General features: G+C 39.3%; 1 protein-coding gene across 1 annotated transcript; it reads left to right on the top strand.

Moving 5' to 3' along the window:
• Window positions 1-7,336: 7,336 nt before the first annotated feature.
• On the top strand, window positions 7,337-13,321 carry LOC107827726 (C-terminal binding protein AN-like). The gene is made up of 7 exons (XM_016654916.2): window positions 7,337-8,115; window positions 8,368-8,536; window positions 8,636-8,766; window positions 10,694-11,476; window positions 11,858-11,905; window positions 12,600-12,713; window positions 13,004-13,321. The coding sequence occupies exons 1-7, from the start codon at window positions 7,540-7,542 to the stop codon at window positions 13,073-13,075; spliced, it is 1,893 nt and encodes a 630-aa protein (XP_016510402.1). The 5' UTR covers window positions 7,337-7,539; the 3' UTR covers window positions 13,076-13,321.
• Window positions 13,322-13,509: the final 188 nt, after the last annotated feature.

The following is a 13,509-nucleotide window of genomic DNA, read 5'->3' as shown; positions in this document are numbered from 1 at the left end:
ACAAAGAATTGTGCGGCCGTAGAATCATTTTTTCTGTGGCCTTCAAAATTGTGCGGTCCGCACAATAAACGTGTGGTCCGCATATTTTTTTCACACTTAGCCATTTTTACTGAGCACAGTTCCTGCAAAGCACACTCATTCCTGCAACACACTTCAAAACCAGTTAGCACAAAATAAGACCTATCTAAAAAAGAAGAAAAATAAAAATAAAAAGAAACATGGGTTGCCTCCCAAGAAGCACCTGATTTAACGTCGCGGCACGACGCAGATTACCATCAATCACTTAAAATGAATCAATGCCACGATGTGGCCATCATCAACCTTTCCCAAATAATGTTTCACCCGGTGACCATTGACTCTAAACACTTCATCATTTTTATTCTTCAAGTCTAATGCACCAAAGGGTGTTACACTCACAACCTCAAACGGGCCACTCCATTTAAACTTTAACTTTCCCGGAAACATCCGTAACCGAGAATTGAACAATAACACAAGATCACCTTCTTTGAACTCCTTGTTCTGAATGTACTTGTCATGGAGGTACTTTATCTTCTCCTTGTATAAGGAAGAACTTGCATATGCATGGTACCGGAATTCATCAAGCTCATTCAATTGTTCCACCCTTAAGTTGACGGCGACATCCCACTCAAGATTTAACTTATTTAATGCCCACATAGCCTTGTGCTCAAGTTCCACCGGAAGGTGACAAGCTTTCCCAAATACCAACCGGTATGGAGACATCTCCATCGGTGTTTTGTAAGCTGTCCTATAGGCCCATAGAGCATCATCAAGTTTCTTTGACCAATCCGTCCGGTTGGCATTCACTGTCTTTGACAAAATACTCTTGATATCCCCGTTGGAGAATTCCACTTGTCCGCTTGCTTGAGGGTGATAGGGGGTCGTGACTTTGTGAGTGACACCATATTTAGTGAGTAAGGTATAAAAAGCTTTATTGCAAAAGTGCGATTCCCCATAACTTATAATGGCCCTTGGAGTACCAAATCTTGTAAAGATGTTCTTTTTCAAAAATGCCACCACATTTCGAGCTTCGTTGTTGGGTAGAGCAACGACCTCAACCCACTTTGACACATAGTCCACAGCTACCAAAATGTAGGTGTTCCCACAAGAGCTTACGAACGGTCCCATAAAATCAATGCCCCACACATAAAAAATGTCAACTTCCAAGATGGTGGTGAGGGGCATCTCATTTTTCTTTGAAATCCCACCGGCCCCTTGACATTCATCACAAAGCTTGACTAGATCATTTGCATCCTTGTAGAGAATAGGCCAATAGAATCCACAACTCAACACTTGGCCGTCGTTCTTGCTCCCCCATAGTGACCGTCGTAGGGTGAAGAATGACAAGCCCCAAGAATTTTAACTTGTTCCTCCTCCGGCATACATCTTCTAATCATGCCATCGGTACAAATCCGGAAGAGGCACGGTTCATCCCAATAATAGTCTAGGCAATCCCGTTTGAGCTTCTTCCTTTGGTTTGAAGAAAACTCATCCGTTACAATACCACTCACAAGATAATTTGATAAATCAACGAACCATGACATCTCGGTCATTGAAATGGCTAGAAGTTGCTCGTCAGGGAAGGAGTCATTGATTTCAAGGCCGTCATGTGGCCTCCCCTCCTCTTCCAAGAGAGACAAATGGTCCGCCACTTGGTTTTCACTGCCTTTGCGGTCTTGGATATCTAGATCGAACTCTTACAATAAAAGCACCCATCTCACTAACCGAGCCTTTGAATCTTTTTTGCTCATAAGGTACCGAAGTGCTGCATGATCCGTGTGGACAATCACTTTTGTACCCATCAAGTACGAGCGAAACTTCTCCATAGCAAAAACAATAGCAATGAGCCCTTTTTCGGTCACAGTGTAATTGACTTGGGCATCATTCATGGTCTTACTAGCATAGTAGATCGGATGGAAGATTTTGTTGATATGTTGCCCCAAAACTGCTCTGACCGCCACATCACTTGCATAACACATGAGCTCAAAAGGCAAGTTCCAATCTGGTGCGGTGATAATAGAAGTAGTTATCAATTTGGACTTGAGCAATTCAAATACCTTCATGCAATCCTCGTTGAAATGGATTTTGGCATCTTTCTCCAATAGCTTACACAAAGGGTTCACCACTTTGAAAAAATCCTTGATGAAACGGCGGTAGAACCCCGCATGACCCAAGAAACTCCTCACTCCCTTCACGGATGTTGGGGTGAAAGTTTAGAAATCACCTCTATTTTGGCCTTCTCGACCTCAATACCATTCTTTGAAATTTTGTAGCCAAGGACAATGCCTTCCTCGACCATGAAGTGATATTTCTCCCAATTAAGTACCAAGTTCGTCTCTTCACATCTTCACAAGACCTTATCCAAATCTTTCAAGCAATCATCAAAAGAATTCCCGACCACTGAAAAGTCATCCATGAAGACCTCAAGAAAATCCTCCACCATGTCCGTGCCGATAGCCATCATACACCGTTGAAAAGTTGCATGTGCATTGCATAAACCAAATGGCATCCACGAGAATGCGAAAGTATCATATGGACATGTGAAAGTAGTCTTCTATTGATCCTCCGGAGCAATAAAAATTTGAATGTAGCCGGAATACCCATCAAGGAAACAATAGAAAGCACGACCGGCCAACCTATTAAGCATTTGATCAAGGAAGGGAAGTGAGAAATGATCCTTCCTTGTGACTTTGTTGATCTTGCGATAGTCCATACACACTCTCCACCCGATCAACGTTCTTGTAGGAATCAACTTGTTCTTGTCATTGGTGACTACCATCATGCCCCCTTTCTTTGGGACACATTGCACAAGAGAGGTCCACGAACTATCGGAAATGGGGTAAACAACCTCGGCATCCAACCACTTTATAATCTCCTTTTTAACCACCTCTTGCATTGCTTCATTTAGTCTTCTTTGATGTTCAACGGAAGGTTTGGCATCCTTCTCCAAAATAATCTTATGCATGCAAAAGGTGGGGCTTATACCCCAAATATCCGCCAATGTCCATCCAATAGCTTTCTTACTCTTTTGTAGCACCGCCAATGTAGAGTCTACCTGCACGTTAGTCAAACAAGAGGAAAGAATAACCGGTAAAGTAGAACAAGGGCCAAGGAATTCATACCTGAGATGTGGAGGCAATGGCTTTAACTCCAAAGTGGAAGTCTCCAACCGAGGAGCTAAAAACGGATTTAGCTATATATTAGGTTTTGTGTGTGACTTGTCTTCTTTTCCTTCCGTGTTACTAATCTTTTTGTGAAACAATTATAGGTGCAACAATGGCTCTCAATAATAATGATCCACTCGGAAACATGCCATTGGTGGATGACGTGGAGGATGACCAAGTTGAAGAGGTTCCTCTTGAACCTCAAGCAAATAGACAAGGTCGCCTGCCTCAAGACAACGTTCCCGTTCCCCCCCCCCATCTCCATCAAGAGCGGCTCCACACCGGGTGTTGCCAAATGAGAGTTGTTGCCAAAAATTGATCTCGCCCAAGTCACACCTCAAATTGGGGTTGTGAAGCGATCGATTACAATAATAATACCCAACTAGGAGTTGAGATCAAATCCACAGGGAGCGTAGATGGGATTAGTGGTATGTATTTGGTCTAAGCACGTGAATTGTCTAAGTTGCACTTCCACAAACTTTATTTTGATTTTACTTCTAAAATTATACTAAAGATTGCAATTGAAAAATATGAACTAGAGAAGAATGTTTTTCTTGTTGTTTTTCAAATATGTAAAAGGTCTAGGGCTGTGACTTTTACCTAGGTGTTTGCCTAACAGGTTGTGGGCTTTAGAGCGAGTTTCGTTGGTCGGGGTATATTATAGAAATCAACACTCAAATACCCACTCAATACCTCTTGGTAAGAGAGTGGTTTTGCCCAATTTAGCTTTCTCAAGTTCAAATGGGTATTGAACTAAACAGTTGACAAATTGCTCAAGTCGGGTTTTACTATCTCTAGGATCAACCCTTTAATTGAGACTATCAATATCTTGATTTCATCCCAAACTCTTGTTAGCCAAATTTTCCTAGACTAAGTCTTTCTTTCTCAAGCAGAGACCAAGTCAAATAGGCTTGAACAAATATTTGGAACCATTAATTCTATAATTATAGCAAGAACTAGGCTAAATAATACACACCCAATCATAAACAAGCCCTAAATCAAACACCCATTAGGTTCCCACACTAGGGTTGAGTCACAACCCTAGCTAGAAATTTAGCTACTCATAGTGGGTAATGAAGAAAATAAAGAAGAAAATATGATAAAACTTATACTGAATGATTAATAAATGAAAATCCAATGTAAAATCAACAATATAAATTAAAGTTGCCTAAAAGAGTAAAGAAAAACGGCTACAGACTTTCTCGTATTCAAAACTTATCCTAATTTCGTCAAAAAAGTCTATTTATACACAGCTGAAATTTTCAAACAAAACTTCCCTTTCGGAGGTTCTGCGGCCGTACAATTTTGTGTGCGGTCCGCAGTTTGCTTCAGCTCTTGACATGAGTTGGATCTACGGCCGCATAATTCTGTACTGCGATCGCGTCTTTTAAGTTCTGCGGACTGTACAATTCTGGGTGTGGCCACACAATTATAGTGCGGTCCGGAGTTCTTGCTGGGCTTGGAGTTGGAACTCTTTGAACCATGACTTCTGCGGCCGCACAATTATTGTGCGGTCCGCACCTTACATTGCAGCTCTGTTAATTCTTCTTCATGTTCTGCGGCCGCACACAGAATTCTGCGGTCGCACTTTAACTTTTTGTGCTTGATTTTAGTCCTTGTTCAAAAGCACTCCTCTTGAGTTTGATTTCATCGTAATGACTCATTTTTTAATACTCCTGCAAGTAATCATATTTCATCAGTTTTCAGGAATACTTTTAAATATTTTTGAACTAAAATAAAAGTCAAAAGGAGCAAATAAGTAGTCAAAATCCCCACTTATCAAGTAGCTGCAGTTGGCCTTTGCACCACTACTAGAACCGAAGCCTTAGCAGCAGTGGTCACCCTTTGCTACTAGCTGGTTCTTCTTTAAGGCAGATTCAATTGCCTCCTCCTGCATTCTTGACAGCTCAAAGTTTTAGGTTTAAACAGCTTCACTGAATATTTGATTTCATCTTTCAAGCCCCCTACAAAACTAGAAAGAAAATATGCCTCATTTAGTGCATGGTTCCTACTACCATCTGAGCCTTAAGGTCATCAAACTTCACTACATAATCTTCGACGCTGCTTGTTTGTTGCAGTCGGTTAAATTCCTCCACTACATCTTCCATTAACATTTCCCCAAACCTATTGCATACCTCTTCCTTTGAGCTCTTCCCAGGTAATCACTCCTCTGCTTAGTATTAGAGAATTGTACCATAACTCAGCATTGCCATTCATATATAAAGTAGCCCCTTCTACTTTAAGATCCTCAACTACCTTATATAAATTGAAGAATCTATCATTTTTTCTAATCCATACCTTAGTGTTAGTACCATCGAAACTTGTTAATTCCCATTTTGGATTAGGAACATGTCCTTGTTGTGGCCTAACTGCTCTATCTTCAGCAGGTAATGGTAGTAATCCAATTTCAACTCCGGGAATTTGCTCGGGTGGCCTACGATCCATGTTATTCAATCTCTCTAATAACTATTCTAAGGTACCTCGAATACCAGCTTGTTGCCCATCCTTCAGCTTAGCCAACATCTCGTTATGGATTGGTGGGTTAATTTCTCATCCATCACTTTCATGCGAGTTCCTTCAACCATTAATACCTCTATTTTGGTGTGAAATCGACAAGGCTCTGATACCAATTGTCAAGATCTGAGCTCAATTCAAGCTCAAATCCATAATTACAGCTAATTAAGACAACACGTAATTTTTGGGACAATTTTCGATTTTATTGACTGAATGAAAATATTACAAACTAAAATGAGAAAATGAAATAAGAAGCAACAGTTAAATGATAATCGCCATTGTTGACAGCTCGATTCTGCAAACAGAAGAGAAGAAATAGATTTAGATGAGAGAAGAACTTGGATTGGAGGGAGAAGAATTAGATGAGAGAGGAGAAATCTAATACCACAAGTTCGCTGGATTCTCTCGTGTGTGTGTGTGTGTGTGTGTGTGTGTGTGTGTGTGTGTGTGTGTGTGTGTGTGTGTCGTTATTTGATACTGCTGAAGATAATTTGGGCCGTTGATCTACACCGGCTAATCTAATCTCGACCCTTCAACTTTTTCGTGTTTTGCCACGAGGCCCTTCCGCCTTTTTATAATTTAACTCTGCCAAAATCTAAACGAACGACTCCCAAAGACCATGACAAAACGCTAGCTTAATTACTTTGGAATGAAGTAATGTATCTTTTTTAGAAACAAATATCTACTCCTACTCGATTAAATTACTTATATCAAGTCAAACTCCTCAATATGCTCAACTTTTAAAGTTTTTAAAGGAATTTTAGGTATATATAGAAGTAGCATTAGTACCGAGTACTTCAAGTGAGTCTACAAAAAGTTGCAAGAATTTGAATTTGTGATAAATAAAATGGATGCATATCTAGAACTATTTACACATTTTATATTTGTACCAATGAACAAAAACTTCTCTCCGCATCTCCATCTAGTAACCAATTTTTTTTCGTCATCAAAGAGTAATTAATTATTTATTGCATTTATTACTTAGTAAATAAATATATGGGTTTTTGTAAAGAGTAATTAGCTTCCATCACAAACTATTGGAAATTTTGAATTTACAATAGGAATAACTAAAATTAAGGATTTGTAAACTATTTTCTATTAAGATACATTTGAAAAAATTAAAAAATATAACAATAGCATATCCAATATATTCCAACATGGTAGAAAATAGAAAATACTTTTTAAAAGCTATTGTACTAAATCTCATGGTGAGATGCATAAAAAATAAATTAGGAGTGAAACAACTTGTGAACTTGAAATGAACATAGGCATTGATGACAGAATTAAAACGATAGAACTTGCAATTAACACTCATAATTATAGACGAAGAGCAGATTTTTACTTTTAAAAAAACAATATGTAAACACAACAACAAAAAAAAATAATATTCAGAACACATTTTGTTTATCAGATAAAATTTTCCATTTTTTAAAACCGTTTCCAAAAATCTGTACAAACGGCAATATTTTCAAATTTCAACTAAACAAAAAAAGAGAAAGGAAACAAATGAAAAACAAAAAGGATATCCAAAATAAAATCCAGGCAATGATTCCATCACGTTGCCCAAGTATACTCCTGCAGATAAGGGACTTGATTGGGAAATAAGGTAATTAATAAAGGCCTTTTTGAAACAAAAGAGAAAGTCACGGGGCCAGTGTGACACAAAAAAAGTGACAGAGAAGACTAGGGTCTCTCACAACTCTTTAGGCACAAACTGACACCTCATTGCTTTCTAAATTCGCCGGAGAAAAAGACGGAAATGTTCACCGCCGTTCTCCGGCGTTCCTAATAGTTTCCGACAACAACGTCATCATCCAGATCTCCTCTCATCCGGACAGCAACAATGGCGCACCACAACAAAACGACGTCGTCGTCGGTTACTCAACAAGTTCCTCTAGTCATTACTCTCAATTGCATCGAAGACACAGCGTTAGAACAAGAATGCCTCTCCGGCATCGCAGTCATCGAGCACGTGCCTCTCAGCCGCTTAGCGGAAGCGCGGATCGAGTCAGCTACAGCCGTACTTCTTCACTCACTCGCGTTCCTCCCACGCGCGGCGCAACGTCGGCTCCGTTCGTGGCAGCTCATTCTCTGCCTCGGATCCTCCGACCGAGCCGTCGATTCCGCGTTGGCTTCCGACCTCGGACTCTCTCGACTTGTTCATGTCGACGTTAGCCGCGCTGAAGAGGTGGCGGATACTGTTATGGCGCTTATCCTCGGTTTGCTCCGCCGTACTCATCTCCTCTCTCGCCACACCTTATCGGCTTCCGGCTGGCTTGGCTCCGTTCAGCCGCTGTGTCGTGGAATGCGCCGGTGTCGTGGCCTTGTACTGGGAATTATTGGTAGATCTGCTTCGGCAAGGTCTTTGGCTACTCGGAGTTTAGCATTCAACATGAGCGTGCTCTATTTTGATGTCGAGGTAGCGAAATTGAGAGTATTTCCGTTAAAATTCCAACTTTACTGGCTAAATTTTCGTAGCTTAAGTGAAATATAATTAATTAATCAACATGATCCTGCTCTATTTTGATGAGGTAGGAAAGTTGATTGATTTCGGTTTAATTGAGTAGATTTTTCATGGCTTATCACAGTAGTGTGAAGGATTGTTGAGATAAGTATTAGTGTTTAATATCTATGCATGCTAACAAAGGTTTCATTTCTTAAATGATTACAGGGAAATGGAAAAGTGAGCAGACACTCCATTAGATTTCCATCTGCTGCCAGGAGAATGGATACCCTTCATGACTTACTTGCTGCAAGCGACCTTATATCGTTACACTGTGCTCTAACAAATGAAACAGTTCAAATTATCAATGCAGATTGCTTGCAGCATTTAAAGCCTGGTAATTTTTGCTCTGGATATGTATCTGAAGTAGTTCCCTGTTGCCCCAATCACCCATTTCCACTATCCATGGGGATGACTTGTTGAGCATTTCATGCAGGGGCATTTCTTGTTAATACCGGTAGCAGCCAACTGTTAGATGATTGTGCTGTCAAACAACTTCTAATTGAGGGAGGCCTTGCCGGCTGTGCTTTGGATGGTGCTGAAGGGCCACAATGGATGGAAGCATGGGTATGATGAATAGTCTTAGGGTATGATTGAATGATAGGATTATATTTGGATAAGCAGTTTTTTATTTGTTGAATTTCTCTCATGTGCTTGCTAGTAAATGATGGTGGGACTGAGTTTTCCATCTTTGGAGTTTGAACGATGCTGTTTCGTCAAAATGTCGTTTCTTTTGTGCAAGAAAGAGTGAGAGGCCAGGTAATAATTGGTGTTGTTGTGAGATTCATACACCTATAGGAATGGGTACTCATTTAGGAAATTATGAAGAAGGTGGGTAATTGCTTCACCGTGAAATCTTGCTTGTTTGATAGATATTGCTCTGCAATTGTGAGAGTGAAATTGGGTTGCATATATAAAATGAATTAATTTTGAAGCTCCGAGGATGAGTTCTAATCTAAGTGTTATAGCCATAAGTCCAATAAATTTAATTAATTTTGAAGCACCGAGGATGAGTTCTAATGTAAGTGTTATAGCCCTGAGTCCAATACTCCAATGCTTGCTGGTGAATAGTGATTCTCATTCGTAGCTAGTAGACCGGACCCCACCTAGTGTATATACAATGAGGCAACCAGAACATGTCTGGTGTGGTCTAGCAGTCATCCTTACCTTGTCAAGGAAGTTGCCTTCCAGAACACTTGTTTTGGTGAGAGATTAATGGTGAGGCCTGAGGGGAAGGGATTCTGGACGCTTTTGAGTTGGTTAGTTGTTCTGAAGTTTCCCTCAACTCCTTTCTCTTGTTATGCTCCATATGTTGGAGTTGGGTGAGAGAGCTGACATTTCATCTTCTCTTCAGGATGACAAGGTTATGACCCAAGTCAGCAACCTGAATGTTGTTGCCTTTTATCTTCTTTTCTTCTTTTGTTATTTCTTTTTCCTTGTAATATTTTCTATTATTGCATTTGAAAGGCCTTTAAAGTAGTTAGGGTTGGGCCTTACTTGTGACTTTTTGGCAATGTTCTACTTTCTAGAGATATACTTGTTTAAGAGTAAATAGCTTTTTGACTATTATTCACTATCAAATTTGGGGGTCCTTCCTAAACATTGATTTTGATAATTCACTAGACTCTTGTGAAAATCTATTTTATTTTCTATAACGTTTTGCCTTTTACTAATTTAAGCTACTAGAAGAAAGGGGAACGAAAAACTCTGGAAAATTCATGATTGTAATATGTGTAAGCTACCTAACATTTGATAGGGCTACGTTGATAGTATTAGATCTTTTCCCAAGTATTACTAGCCAAAAGTAGCTTCTTCAAAATTTAGAATTTTCACGTTATATTTACTATATGGTATTAAGTGAAGTTGTTTGTAAGAAGCTTTATCGACTATGTGACACCAGGGGCGGATTTAGGGGGACGGAAGGGGGTTCGCCCGAACCCCCTTCGCCGAAAAATTACACTGTATATATAAGGAAAAATCTGTTTTTTACCTCTATATATTAAGTTTTGAACCCCCTTGACACAGCCCAACAGTGTAGCTTAGTGGTCAAGGGGGTTCAAAATCTTTGAAAGGTCATAGGTTCAATTCCCACTAGCTACGATTTTTTTTTTCTTGAACCCCCTTCATGGAGATCCTGCCTCCGCCACTGTGTGACGCTATGAGCTCATTTAACTAAGACTTTGTAGTTTTCTGATATTTGTGTGTACCTGGTTTGGCGTCTGTGGAGCTCTTGGTAGATTTACTTTGTTGAATTCAAGTTTTGGTTACCCTTGGACTTCAAGAAGTGTTCAGTCCTTTTTTCTTTTTTCACCACTTTGTTTTCAGTAGAGGCAGGATTGATGATTATTAGCAGGAGATTTAAAATGTTGGTGGTATCTATTTGTCACATTGGATTCTTGGATTTATATTAATTTGATATCAGGAATATGCGATGTGAAATTTAGTCTTTATTAGATTTTTTTAATTGACGGAAGTCGATGTATCTTTGGATTAGGTAAGGGAGATGCCCAATGTTCTGATACTGCCACGCAGCGCAGATTATAGTGAAGAAGTGTGGATGGAAATAAGGGAGAAAGCTATTTCTATGCTGCAATCATTCTTCTTGGATGGTGTTGCTCCAAAGGATTCTGTATCTGACGATGAAGAAGAAAGCGAGATAGGGTATGAAAACGAACGACACCAAATACAAGATGTTGAAAGCACGTTGCAGGTTTCTGTTAGTCATCAACCCATTGAAGATGTTGCAGAGAACTCTCAGAAAAGATTAGTGAATGACTCGAGGGAATCACCTAGTCAGCTTCAAGGCTCCATAGTATCTCAAAATAGTTCTGGTAGATCTGAAGTAAAGCGAAGCCGATCAGGTAAAAAGGCTAAAAAGCGGCATGGGCGCCATAAATCACAGCACAAAGTAGATGATTCTTTGGCATTTGAAAAGGAGAGTACGTCACACCATGAAGATGGTGCTACGATGAGCGGAACAGATCAAGGTGTGAGTTCCAGTTCACGATTTGCTTCTCCAGAAGATTTAAGAGGTAGGAAGATTGAATCAATACAGGATTCATCAGGGGTGCAGCTCCCGAAAAAAGGCATGGATCTCAGCAGAAAATCTGCGGAACTGCTGAAGGATGGTTATATTATAGCTTTACATGCAAGACATCACCCTGCTTTGCATGTCTCCAGACAAAGAGTTAAAGGGGGTGGTTGGTTCCTCGACACAATGTCAGATGTTACAAAAAGAGACCCAGCAGCACAGTTCCTTGTGGTTTTTAGAAGCAAGGTATGCTGATAAGAAATGTGGTTTTCCATTTACGGCAGCGCTGCCCTCTACTTTCAGATAGTGCCAAACTATCTGCATAGTGCTTTGGGTGCCATTTGGACGACTTCTGGAAAATGTTTTGAAAAAAAAAAAGATATTATGTTTGGATGGTTATAGTTTATTTCTTTAAATGTGAGTGTTCGTGAGTAGAAGAACTTTTCTTTGACAGCACCATTAAGCCATTTTTACCGAAAAAACAATAGTTAAAAGCAAAACTATTTGCAGAAACTTCTTGAAAAAATTTAAACACGTTTTGTTGGAAAGATTTTGTGCGAGATTTCAAAAATATTTCCTTAAATGAATGCCTTGCAAACACATTTAATAACTGAGGCTCTATTTCAGGATACAATTGGGTTGAGATCATTTACTGCTGGTGGGAAGTTATTACAGGTATGTTTATCACTGTACTTGTCATAAAACATCCTTGAGCTATGCTACCTCTGGGTGCAGTATTTTGGGTTTCTATTGTGCTTAACCATTAAGAAACTGCAAAAGCTTATAACGTTAAGTTGTTGCTCTTGCTTCTACACATGCTAGAAACTGGAAGTTTGAGATCATTTACGTGTTATTTCACTTGGATAAATAATTGAGTATAAAAGTGTGGATGAGTAATTCTTTTTCTTAATGATCTGTGTCCGGGCCAAGTGTGGATTAGTAATTGTTATATTTATTTCATCAAAATAATTCCTATTTTTATATGTAGAAATGTGTTTTTTTACCCCTCACCGCAAAGATGCCGTAGCTTTCAAAGTGCTCTTGTTCTATGTCCTTAATTTTGGTAGTATGTTGAATACTTTCTCCATGTTGAAGTTAGATCAATAGTTGGGTATGATAGAATCATAGAAATTCATTTCCTATGGCAAGTTGCCAACACTTGCGGCTAAGAATTTATTCTTTCCAAAAGTTGTGGGAAGTTTTATGCTGGAAAAGTTCTAAATTTGTCAATGTTAGAGGTCGACGTATTCAGGTATTCAATTGGAATTAGATGCACATTTGTTGCTCCGTTCTTTTGTGGATTACCACCTTGCTTGATTTTATTGTATCACATAAAAGCTGTGGTGTCACCCTGACCCTGATATTGCAGATAAATAGGAGGATGGAATTTGTATTTGCGAGTCACAGTTTTGATGTTTGGGAAAGCTGGACATTTGAAGGTACTATGGAAGAATGTCGACTAGTGAACTGTAGGAATCCTCTGGTAAGTTCTTGTTCTGCTTCAGACATTCAGAACTAGGTTCCTGCCCCATCATATGGTAGTCACATATTGTAACTATTTTGGTAATAACAATGTCCCAGAACATCGCTTTTTCATTTTTCTAAAACTCTCTCCAAAACATCTCTACCTGACCCCTTTCCTTTTTGAACTTCGGTTCTAATCAAGTGAAATACTACTTCTGTTGTAAGAATCAGTTATTTAATAAGGCTTATTCTCTATCGTCCACTATAGAAATACCTATATTTTGATGTTGTCATCGCTGCAACCTGCAGGCCGTTTTGGATGTACGCGTTGAAGTACTAGCAGCGGTTGGAGAAGATGGTATCACTAGATGGCTTGACTAGGCAGTGTCTTTGAGCCATTGCGCATGATTTTTAAAATATGCTATGCTGATATTTTTGGAATATTTACCACAAGTAGTTTTGTAAGGCATTGAGTCAAGAGTTGAAGCAAGAGTTGTATGTTTTTAATGTAGCTTTCATTATTGCCTCCTATCAGGGATCTTTTCCCCCCCATGAAAATGGCTGATTTATCTTGTTTTTTGTTTAGACTGTTGCGTTCTAATGAAATTTGCATGCTTTGTGAGTAAAGAGTGATGAATATAGTGATACTTTATAACTGCTTATTTAAAATCTTGAATCCCTTTAGCACCAAAAGCTTTGACCAAAGGTCAATGAAACGGAATGAATACTATGTGAGACTAAGGTTTACGTCCTAGCATAAGCAAAAACATATTGCTAGGTGATTTCTTTTCATCTCCTTAAACCTTAAGGAGCAG

This window comes from Nicotiana tabacum, chromosome 19 (genome assembly GCF_000715075.1).
Source record: "Nicotiana tabacum cultivar K326 chromosome 19, ASM71507v2, whole genome shotgun sequence".
Taxonomy (NCBI): domain Eukaryota; kingdom Viridiplantae; phylum Streptophyta; class Magnoliopsida; order Solanales; family Solanaceae; genus Nicotiana; species Nicotiana tabacum.
This window is presented reverse-complemented; position numbering and strand designations above follow the sequence as displayed.